The sequence below is a fragment of the Talpa occidentalis genome, unplaced genomic scaffold (genome assembly GCF_014898055.3).
Source record: "Talpa occidentalis isolate TD23 unplaced genomic scaffold, MPIMG_talOcc4v2.1 talOcc4.6, whole genome shotgun sequence".
NCBI lineage: Eukaryota > Metazoa > Chordata > Mammalia > Eulipotyphla > Talpidae > Talpa > Talpa occidentalis.
The window spans coordinates 46369619-46381781 of NW_023604972.1; the positions used below are offsets into that span (position 1 = coordinate 46369619).

A 12163-nucleotide genomic window follows, 5' to 3' on the forward strand; every position below is an offset into this window, starting at 1 on the left:
TTAAATATATGCTGAAGTCCAGAACCCTCTGCACTGTTTGTCTGTTATCCTGAGAGTCTCTCCTGCTACAGCCTCACACATCCTTCCCCCACTTACACAAGCTTACTCAGTGCCACATTGTAAATTCTCTAGGTGGATGAACATTTGGAGTCAGATGGATTGTATTCAAATCCTCTTCCCCTCATGTCACAGATATGAAAATTTGGACAAGTTATTTTAAATAGGGATAGTTGAACTTAATTCTTGGACTCCTGGGAGGTTTGGATAAGGGAATGCAAGTAATGAACTTGGTGCCAAAGTAAGTACCAAAAAAACCAGTAACTATACCAGGGCCAATACTTTTCCAGCATTTGGTATTTTGTACATGAACTTTCTTTCACCTCCCTTCCTCCTTCCCACCTCAAGTGCTCTGTCAAATGCCTGCTCATGTTTCAGGATACTCCTCAAATATTGTCTCCTCTTGAAATCCTTTTGTACCTCTCCCAAGGCTCAGCTATGTGCTTATTTAGTATTCCATACCTCCTTCTACTGTGAAACAACAGTATAGTGTTGCTTTGGTTAATAATGTGGGGTTTAGAGACCAAGTAACTTGACTTTGAATCCTACTCTCACCACTTAAGAGTTTTGTGACCCTCAATGAATCAGTTAACCACTTTGTGTCTTGATTTCCTCATCTATAAAATTGTGAGCACTACATGAATTCTTAGTGCTCGCACAGTACCTAGCAAATAGGAGTTTGTTAGGTATTTTTAGCCATTTCTTTGTTTTATTTCTGTTCTGAGCTACATCTCAGTCACCTTTGTATCCTTTGCACATAGCAGTTCTTGGCACACCTTAAATATTTAATGGCAATTGAACAAAAGAAGGAATAAGTGAATGAATGTTCATTCATTTAGAGGCATGTGGCATCATAGAGCTCTTCATAGCAAGGTACTTTTGCCTCTGAGGCAGAATGTGAAATCCTTTGTGCCCTTGACATTTCTTTCTCTTTAATCTTAAAAACTGACCTAATTAATGCCTCTTCATCTTTTTAGGTCAAATCCTTTATGGCCGAGTACTTTGGAATCCAGAACAAAACCTTAATTCTGCTTACAAACTCCAGCTGGAGAAAGTCTATCTCTGTACTGGCAAGGATGGCTATGTGCCTTTCTTTGATCCCACGGGTACAATCTACAATGAAGGGCCACAGTATGGATGTATTCAACCAAACAAGCATCTAAAACACAGATTCCTGCTGCTGGTACGTGAACTGTTAGTGTTAAAAAGTTGATGTACCAGTGGATTTCCTCAGCTATGTGTCCTGCCTACATCAGATAGCAGCCCACTCCAGATGGTTTTCTACAGACATTTTGTTATGGCTATTGTGCTGGTTGTTTTTCTCTTAACATGTAAATACTAGTACACATTACCAAATGTGACGGTGTTTGTGGGTAGCAAGACAGGCTGTTATTAATACCCAAGAAAGAAGAAAGTCTAGCCCTGTGATTCTCAGAGTACAGCCCAGACACCCCAGAATGCCTTCCATATTCCTTCAGGCAGTCCTCAACTTCAGAACTACTTCCATAGTAATGTAAAGATGTTTGCCTTTTTATATTCATTCCCTCATGAATATAGAGAATATCAAACATTTATTGATATAGTTTCATATTCCACATTGTAACCAATCTTTAAAAAATACTATTACCAAGCTTTGATCCAGTATCAAAAAAGAATATACACAATTTTCTGGAAAAGTTATTAAAATATTCCTCTCTTTTCCAACTACATAGCTATGTAAGACCAGATTTTCTTCATATATTTCAGTCTAAACAACATATTACAACTGATTAGATATGGAAATTATGAGAACCTAGTTCTTTTCCAAAAATTGGAAAAACAACAACAATGCCAGCTCTCTTTTGGGAGGTGGGATGACTTTTGATATTTTCACTAACAAATACATTACATCTGTTAACATGTAGTGAGCTTTTCATTGCCATTTAAAAATAAATAGTAATAAGTATCTTTAAAATTTTTTCAATATTGGGGCCTCCCCGGTGGTGCAGTGGATTGAGTGCAGCACTGTGGAGCTGTCCGCAGCCTCTGCAGTGCAAGTTGATTCCCAGCCAGCCAGGGACATGCCCACATGGCATGGCAGACCTCTTCTGTCTCACCCACTGCTCCCCTCAGCAGTGTTTTCAGTCTGCCTGCCTGTTCTGCTCCCCGCTCTGTCTCTGGTGAATTCTCTCACCTTCCCGCACCTCTGACCTGTACCCCAGTTCTTGTATAAATAAATCTTAAAAAAAAATTTTTCAATATTAATTTCAATGCAGTCAATATTGTTAGATATAAAACACATAAATAAAAGACTTTGGGGATGCTTGAATTTCAAGTGTGTAAAAGGTCCTAAGATCAAACAGTTTGAGAATAATCTGTCTATGCTATCCCACTCTATGTTTCCATATCACCTGGCCACCAAATATCCTCCAAAGAGGTCAGTAGGTTCCCAGAAGCAGAAGTCAACTCTAGGAGAAGACTTGGCCACACATGTTCTCCCAACCCAACCCAGAGCAGGAGTGAGAGCACCTTATCCTCCCAGTGGCTGCAAGCAGCCACTAGAATGGTTCCATCTCTAAATCTTGTGTTTCTTTTATCTGAAATTCTAGGACCGCAGTCAGCCAGAGGTCACTGATAAGTACTTCCACGACGTGCCCTTTGAGGCCCATTTTGCTTCTGAGTTGCCTGATTTCCAAGTGGTCAGTAGCATGCCAGGTGTGGATGGATTTACTCTGAAAGTTGATGCACTCTATAAGGTGAGTGTGGTGTGAAGAACAGAAACACAGCACCAAGGCCACTTTAAAGATCCCAAAGCAGAGGACATGGTTATCTCTGGACTATCAGTTTCTCTTTATAATATTCATGATGGCAGATTTTTCTTTATACTTTTAAGATTTATCATTTGCCCCAACTTTCACTTCTATCCCCAAAAGACTAACAGAGTGATAAAATTCTTTAATTTACATCTAATCTATTGTCACTGTGTGCATCAGGGATATATCCGATACTCTAGTTTTCCCTAAATTTTTACACTGCCTGCCTTTCTGACTCTGCTGCACCAGCTAATTTTTACAAGCATGTCAAAGACATTTAACAAAACCATAACTACAATATAGCAGTTTAGAATGACAAGAGTGACTAGTGTCTGACAAGCAAAAATAATCTAAGTCCCAGCAATAAATGTCAACTTCCAAGATCAAATTCCACTTTTTTTCTGTCTCTAAATAGTGATCTGTGACCTTAGATTTCAAACTATTCTTTGGAAGTTAGTTCAAACCCACAGAGGATTTCAATGGGAGTAGATGAGATGGAAATAAAATAATCGTGACATAACTGCTAAGTAGGTGACACAGGAAGTATTCAGACTTAGCAAATATTTGTCAATATGTTGTGCAGAGAGTAGGTATCTAGTGAATATTTGCTGGATGATTATTTAACTGAAGTTTGTCAATGAAGACTAAATTAGCACAAGCAGTTGACAGTCCCTGGGAATGAATGTGGTTATTAATGCTATTTCTTCATTGATACCCTTAAAGACCAACAAATCAGAAGCATTCTTTTCGCTTAAAAGATCATAAAATATAAATGCTTAGGGCTATTCCAAACACAGATAGGGAAGCAGAAAAGAATGTGACTATCTGGCCCCTGATCACCTTATTGGAAATAAAATAATACCCAAAATATGGTTCAGTGCTTTACCTATTAGTGGGCACCTTTGCTAACGCTTCTCTTGAAATTATTTATCAAGGCTTGTGGTGGCGACTGTCTCTTCAGAGATAGTTCCTGGGCAGCAGTGACCTATTCTGCTTGTCGCCCATTTTCTTCCTCCTGCAGGTGGAAGCAGGGCACCAGTGGTACCTACAGGTCATCTACATTATTGGCCCTGACACCATATCAGGGCCCCGGGTCCAGCGCTCGCTCACAGCCCTTCTGAGGCGAAACCGAAGGGACCTGGTGGACCCCAGCGGCCAGCTGACCCTCGACGATTCCCTCATCTATGACAATGAAGGGGACCAGGTCAAGAATGGCACCAACATGAAATCCCTGAATCTGGACATGCAGGAGCCAGTTGTCGCTGCTTCTCTATCCCAGACGGGGGCATCCATAGGCAGCGCCCTGGCTGCTATCATGCTTCTGCTCCTGCTGTTTCTGGTGGCCTGTTTCATCACCAGAAAATGCCAGACACAGAGGAGTAAAACACCCACAGAGGACATTTTTGAGGAATACCCTCTGAACACCAAAGTGGAAGTGCCCAAGAGGAGCCCTGACAGGGTGGAGAAGAACGTGAACAGACAGTACTGCACTGTGCGCAACGTCAACATACTGAGTGAGCCAGAGGGCTCCTATGCTTTCAAAGGTGCTAAGGTCAAAAAATTGAATCTGGAGGTCAGAGTCCACAACAATTTACAAGACGGAACAGAAGTTTAATGGAGGAGACCCACACGTATTTTTTTCTAAAATCATTTTTATAAAACAGGGAGATACTGGTATTTTTATAATCCTGCAGATTAAAAAGGGAAAACTATAGCTTTGAGTGGCAGAAAGCACACATCACATGCATCAACTCACAACTGAGCTACCTCATTAAGCAAAGAACCACTGAGACCCCCCCGAGTTTTAGAGTCATTTCTGTGAGTCCTTGAATAGTCTCAGCAGCAATGCACTGCTCATTCCGTAAGGCCAATCTTAGAAAGAAGCATGGCAGTGGGAAGGCAGGAATCAGACAGATTTACCCATGGGGCCCAGAGGGCTGGGTGTGCACTGGCCAATCTCTGAAAGTGAGTGGGCTTCAAGGTTGGTCACCGACCACCAGCTGCCTCCTGGGCTTTTCTTGGGACTCCGAACAGCAGAATTCAAGTTGCTGACATCCAGCTTGCATTCAGAAACCTGCTTTCAGCACTAGCATCAGATTTGCTCATTGCATCTCCATGTCAGTCTGTGATCTATGGCCTCCAGTTGTACTTGCATTTCCAGAGCCCTCTCAACTCGGGTCTCAAAGTCCTCTGGATAGAGCACTTCTCTGCATCTCAAGGGAGAATTGTGGGCCTCTCCTGTCAGATATGGGTCTCACTGAGAATGCCCTGACAAAGGGATAGAATGAAACCTGGGAGGAAGGAGAGGCCTGGCAAGCAGCTCAGATCACATTAGCAACTCACCTGACCTGAAGCCCAGAAGTCACTGTACCGGGGATGCACCAGGACATCCTCCCTGGCAAAGGATGCTCCAAACACCATCCAGGCACCATAGCCTTTTTATTCAGCATTTCCATGGATGCTAAAAAGACCTCTACGCTTGCCTGCCAGGCTCTGCCAGGTCCAATAATAGACCAGCCTGTGTGCTTTGCTAGCTATGGAGGTTTTATTTTGCTAGTGTTTCAGGATAGTAAGTGACTCATTTGAATAAAACAAGTTAGGAGAAAGCCCAGGTCATAGTATAATGTGAGTTAAAAGATGCCAGCTAGTACTCACAGCAGATGAAGTGCTAGCATTCAAAGCAGACAAAGTACTAGTACTCACAGCAGATAAGACACCATTCCTGGTACAGTATTTCAGGGATTTTTCTTTTGGGGAGTTCTTTTCTGGTAACTCAGGCACTTATTTTCCATATCTGCACATGACAAGGCCATCAAAACATGGCTTGAAATGATTTAGTGTTCAAAGAGCCTAACCATTTTTTAAGTAGTGTACACACAGCTTGCTTTTGTGTTTCTTTTTTGCTTCTGCCTTATTGGCCAAAACATAAGCACGCGTGTCATGTTGTTTTGAATTCGAGGTACATTCTCTTCCCGGTCAGCCTAGCACACCGTTATCACTGGGCAAGAACCAGAGCATTCATGTGGATGACGTTTGTATGATGATGACACAAGAGCTTTGAGAACTTTACAAAGTGGAAACACTTTGATACTAAAAACTAGAAAGAATGAACTGTGAAAGGTTTTGGGTATCTCTCCCTTCAGCCATGCCTTGCACATAACAAGCACTCCCAAAATATTTGTTGGTTGAAAAAATGAACATTGTTATGGGTGAGTGATAGAGAAATAAATTTAGGAAAGGGAGCTGAGAGAGAATAGTAGCAATATCAGAAGGGCAAGTAGAAAAAAAGCTGTTTCTGTTTGGATTGTGAATTAATTTTCTCACTAAAACTAACACCAATTTACATAGGCAGCAATCTCACGTGATATGAAAGAGTGAACAGAAAAGTCATCATAATGTATTGGCAGGAGGTGAGGCTCTGAACCAGCCCCCAAAGCTGCCCATTTAGAGGAAAGTCTGACTTAGCATCTGAGATGAGTATGACGTTTTGAGGAGAGGATGGATTGGGGTGGGTGAACCCAGAAACAAAACTCATGGCTGGTCAGGTGCTACTTGAGATCAGCTTGGGTAATTGGGACAGACCTGCTGTGTCAGGGGGCCTCCCTGGTGGCGCAGGGGTTAAAGTCAGCACTGTCAAGCTATTGCCAGCCACTGCAGCATAAGTTTGGTCCCCAGCCAGGGAGCTGACCTACATGGCTCAGCAGACCTCTCCTGCCTCTCCTGCTGCTCCCCTCAGCGGTGTATTTCAGTAGATCTGCCCGTTCTGCTCCCCACTCTCTCTGGTGAATCCTCTCACCACCACCCCCCCCCCACACCTCGTGAACAAGAAGCCTCGTGAACAAGAAGAATTGCTGTCTTATGGTTGGAGAGCTCAGCTGGCAGGCAGAGAATCTTCTCCAGAACAATCTAGATGGTTAATGCTAAATCTGCATGCACAGAAAGTCAGGCTTCTGTGCAGCACCTTTTGATGTGACCTGTTATTTATGACCGCTCCCAGTGCCAGGATGCTCACCCGTTAAAGCAGCACATTTCCGTTTGCTCAACTACTCTTGCATATCCCTTCCTTTACTACTGAATAGGACATGTGCTCAGGAAGAGTGTGCAGACGGGGGCAGGATAAGGTTAGCATGGGAAGGAATGGAGGCAGTGTTCTCGGTGCTCTTAGCAGCCTCCGTGTACTTTCCATGCCAGGGCCACATTCAGGAGGACCATGAACAGTGACTGATGTATGCAAAAAGAAACTCTTGGAATATTCCCACAACTTCCTTTCTGTCCACCCTCCCCTCCGCCCCGCACTGCACACGCTTTATTGAATGACAGTACTTTTCTATTGAATGCACACTTATTAAAGGAAATTGCTAAGATATGAAATTGAGATTTACTCCTTTGACACAGAATTTTTCATTTCATTTATGTTTTGTATTTTGTATTAAGGATAAGATAATTTGATGATTTGGAGGGAGACTATACTGAGAATATCTTACTTTGTTCAATTTCATGATGTAGGATTATGTCTCATTCACAGTTCTGCTTTCACTTTCTCTAACTGGCTCACTAATGCCTGTGTGTGTTTTACTAACCTTTTATACCATGCCTTTAGGTGAGAAGGAACAAAAACCCCTCAGGGGTTGCTAGTTGCTATCACATGTTGGCTGTGGAGATTGAAAGAAAAAGAATCTGCACCTTTTTTTTCTGCCAAGCTGCCCTTTTATTGCCCCAGGACTTCTGGAGGACCCCTGCAGATTCCTGTATTTGGATGTGGAAATAGTATCAGACCATGTTTGCACAGTCTCATGTCCTCTAGGTATTCGTTACCCTTGGATACTACACACCTGCTCAGACTGAGTGAAACATTTGTGGTGCTGTCAACCTGATTTCTTTACTTTGAAATGATTTTTGTATTTCCAGTTGCAGTTTGTGTGTTATGAATTTCTGATTTTTCCAATAGCAAATGCCACTATATAAATTTGTATTAATAAATGACCATCATCTGGTTGTGCTTTCTTATGCTCTTTTTTGGTTATTCATCTCATTTAGACATTGCCACTGAAATGACAAAATCATTCTGAAATTTGAGACAGAGTGTTTGGAAATCACCCCTTTCAAGGGGTTGTATCTGAGATACCTAAAGGGAAGATAAAAAATAAATTGCCTATCCCAGGTCATCATCGCTCCTCTTTTCCAGTCAGTTGAAACCCCAACACAAAGAGGAATAACTTAAATCTCCATGTGCAATGCAATAGAATTTACACTGCATTTACTATCAGTACTGGCAGGATACTTGCTATAGTGAGAGACGACTGTATCCTTTTATGCACATGTAAAAGTTCATTAAATGTCTATAAAACCCTGGAGACTCCAAAACACCAAAAATTGTGTTGGCTTGTGCAGGGAGTCCAGGAAGTTCCTGCCACCTGCAGAATGTGCATTTGTGCACTTTCTTCCTTTTGAGGCACCTTTGCAAGCTCAGCAAGACTTAAGAAAGCAAGTTTTTATAAAACTGGAAGGATGCCTTCACCAAGCCTGGGATTTCCTTAGAGGCTACCTGGGACATAATGTCAACTTCACTTCCTCACAATTTCCTGAGATTGTCCCTTGCCTCACAGCAGGCTCTAAACCCTGGAGTCAGTTTCTCTCCAGCCTCTGGAGAAGCTGTATCAGGACCCAATCTCAGAATTATTAGAATTGGCTATGAAAATGCTTTCTGACACCTGAAATTTCATGACTATTAAACTTAGGAAATATGGGGGTTAGTGGCAGAAAATGAGTTCATTTTTAGGTTTTTATGTGTCTCCCAGGCTAGGGTTTTGAAGAAACATGCTGGGAATGAGGACTGGGTGAGGGAGACTATACTAAGAATATCTTACTTTGTTCAATTTCATGAAAAAGCTGATTTCGTAGGTTAAAAATAGTCTAATATCAATAGTTTTATGTCTCAACCTAATATTAAAATGCCACAGTATGTAATAGATTCTATCCCAAAGAACTCTAACTGGGAGCCATTTAGAATGACATGGCTGAGAGTAGCTAGTATCTCAGGTAAAATTCCAGGGACAATAGCAAGAACTATTGGGCATCTTGGCAATCACAAGCAGTGACGCCTTCACACTTTGCCTCACTTGGTGCTCAAAACAACCCTATGAGACAGTGTGGCTGCCCTTGGTAATTCTCTTTGAAAGTTCCACATGAAAGCAGAATTTCAAACTTTTGCCAAAAGACCTTCACAAGTAGAAATTGGTGTTGCTTTCAAAAGATCATGTCTGGATGTCTGGCAATGTTAAATTTGGATTTAACGTTTGTCACAAAACATTTGGTCACTTGATAGATTCAACAAAATAGTCCCATGCTGCAACTCACCCCAACCCCTCTCCCCTCAAAAAACTCGCAGAATTATATCCCATTTTCATTTATTTGCTTTATTGGTTTCCCATTTGGCTCATTTGGGCTTAAGGCCACCAAGTTCCAAGACAAGTAAGTGATAAAGTTAATTAGCATCCCTGTCTTTGGAAGAATTTCCATAAATTATTAAAAACCAGTTCAAGATTTTTCCCTTAAACATCTACACGAAGATATCCTTTCAGAATGAACCAATGCTGGACACTGGTCCCTCATGAAAGTCTGTGTGCAGCTTATTCTCTTAGTCACCATACTAACTGTCCTTCCCCCCACACCCTCTACTTTAACACCCCCATACCTTATTTCTGCTCTGAGAGGCTGACTTTCCAGAACTTCCCATCCAAGGCTCCCTTGCTCCCTTGGCTGGGAGAAAAGTCAGGGTGTGCCTATGCCTGTGACCTGCTCCCCTCCTCTGCTGTGGCTCTAGCTGTGCCTTCATCCCTCGCTGACCTGTTGGACTCTTCCAGAGTCCAGTTCTTGCAGGTTCTGATATCAGGCCTAGGGATAGCATTTATTTCACCCTGTTCCTATTTTTGGGGATTTCATTACCTTAGTCAATTATTTTATCTTAACCCTGCCCACAGTCCTGAAAGTCTGTCCTTCATTAAACTCTTAAACTCTTTGACCTTGCCATTTCTTTTCTGCCAGAACTCTTGTCTATCCTTAAGCTCAGTGCCATTTGGTTATAGTTTTCTAATAGAAATCAGAAATAATTAAACACTTAAACTCAACTCATGCCTTTATTTTAAATTTGCTTGCTGTTATGGCCATTAGTTTCCGATAAATATTTCACAACAGGCTTTTGGAGGTGGGGAGACCAGCATTTCCTGTGCAGACAACCCACCACTGACTGCCCCCTTCAACCTACCAGTGTGATTGCACTGACATGAGTTGGGAGGAAAGGCACAGGAACACACCTTTATGTAGTATTCCCACACTACTAACAGAATGGATACACCCTCAGGAGCATCAATATAGTAAAATGTAGTAAAATAATTTGCAAGTGACTAATATGAGTTCCTTTGTTTTTAACATAATTTATTCAATTGTGCTTTTTAATGTAATTTTTGTAAATGGCTGTGCTTCACACCTGGTCTGCAAAATTCCTAAAAATTTAGCAATGGACTCTCAAATGCCAAGCTGGCTCAGAATGCCAGTGCAAGAGCAAACTTACAACATCCACAACTACTTGGCCAATCAAACCTGCTTAGTTTTCCCCTCACATTTTACCATAAATTTAAAGTACACCTCAATAAATTTTCTCTACAATATTATAGTTGACTCTCAAGCTATTTTATTTATCAATAAGAAAACATGATATAGGAAAATAAGCTACTAATAACGTGATAAAGTCGTTCCATATATTCAGAATGGTGAAATTTTCATCAAATAGTCTTTTCTGGATTCTGCTTCTGAATGATTATAAATCTGGCTTTTGGGATCCTAACATTTAACATTATTATCTCCTTCTGAGAAAATTGATCCTTTGAAGGGGAAAGTGCTAATTTTGTAAACATGCTATCACATGATTCTAGTCTAAATGGTGATATCTGGGTGATTGTTACAATAAACCCAGAAAATGGTTAGAGTTTATTCTATTTTAAAGTTGCATTCTAGGGCCTCCCCTGGTGGTGCAGCGGTTGAGTGCTGGGTTGCGAGGCTGCCCGCAGCCTCTGCAGCGCCAGTTTGATCCCTGGCCACCGGTGAGGGTCCCACAAAAAATTTAAAAAATTAAAAAAAAATAAACTTGCATTCTAAAATTAAAGAGTGAGACTCTAAATATTGAACAGTTAAAATGACTCTTACAAGTAAACACCACCAATTACTCATTTCCTTCTGGGTATAAATCCAACCCTATTTCTTACTGGTTGTGTGGACTGCTACCTGTGGGAGTTACTGAATCCCTCTGGGCCTGTCTACACTTGCAAAATAGAGTAATCACACCTAATTTAAGTTGGTTAGTAAGCATGCTATAAGGCCATGTATTCAATGTATTACTTAATGTCTGGAATGAACAATGGGTTCTTAATAATTTTCCCCTCCTGCCACCATGCTAATTCTAGAATTTTCCAGGATGATGTGGGATTTAATAGTACATTGTAATTGGGAATTACTATACAGAATGAAAGGCAGAACATCATCACATCCTCTTTCTTGGCAGAAAGCTCATCACTTTAGTTTTGTAAATCTGATGGGATCCTGGTGGCCTGGCTTTCTAAGGTCTCCCGGCTTTCTCCATGATAGTTCCTCTTCCACTTGAGGAAGATATCTTAAACCCTGGTTCTCAAACTAGGATGCATCAGAATCACCTAGAGTTTCATGGAAACAGTAGTTCTGGGCCAAGGTCCAAGAGAATTTACTTTTCTATCAGGATCCAGTCCCAGGTCCCAGCATGGAGGACCACAATTCTCCTCAAGCACACTCAGCAATTCAGGATGAGATTTTCCCCAGTCATACCAGCTCCTGTACTGGCTAAATGGTCAGCATGTATTGTCCTGTGGAAAGACTACAAAAAATGCATGACAGCTTAAGTTACAGCACACAAACCAAATCTCAAGTTTGCAAACATGTACATTCACTAGACCTGATCCTTTTCTTCAATTAATATTTTGACAAGAACTTTTCTCAGACTAACAGTAACAGCAATAAAGCAACCTTATGCCACCATTGAGAAATACGTAACGTACTAATTTCAAACTTACAGAAAAGTAAAAATTCTTTCCAATGATAATGTTCCAATAAGTTCAAACTCTAGTACCTCCTTCCTGGTGTCACTTCTTTGTGGTGTTCCTCCTCTAGAGATACAATGCTTCTTGTCTTTCCCAGAATTTAGCGTTATATATAAAAAGTATAATATAGCCTCATGAATTACTGACTTTGATTTCATGTGAGTTTATTTTCACCCCGAGGAGCTTGTG

The 12163-nt window shown here is 41.2% G+C and overlaps 1 protein-coding gene across 2 annotated transcripts in view; it reads left to right on the plus strand.

Annotated features, from left to right (window-relative positions):
* FRAS1 (Fraser extracellular matrix complex subunit 1) overlaps positions 1-7838 on the plus strand; it is a 445491-nt gene extending 437653 nt beyond the window's left edge. For both annotated transcript variants that reach the window (XM_054687966.1, XM_037530712.2), the window contains exons 72-74: positions 1035-1240; positions 2646-2792; positions 3871-7838. In XM_054687966.1, coding sequence (XP_054543941.1) covers positions 1035-1240; positions 2646-2792; positions 3871-4464 — 947 coding nt within the window. In that variant the 3' untranslated portion in view covers positions 4465-7838. The remainder of the gene's footprint in view (positions 1-1034; positions 1241-2645; positions 2793-3870) is intronic.
* The last annotated feature ends 4325 nt before the right edge of the window (positions 7839-12163 follow it).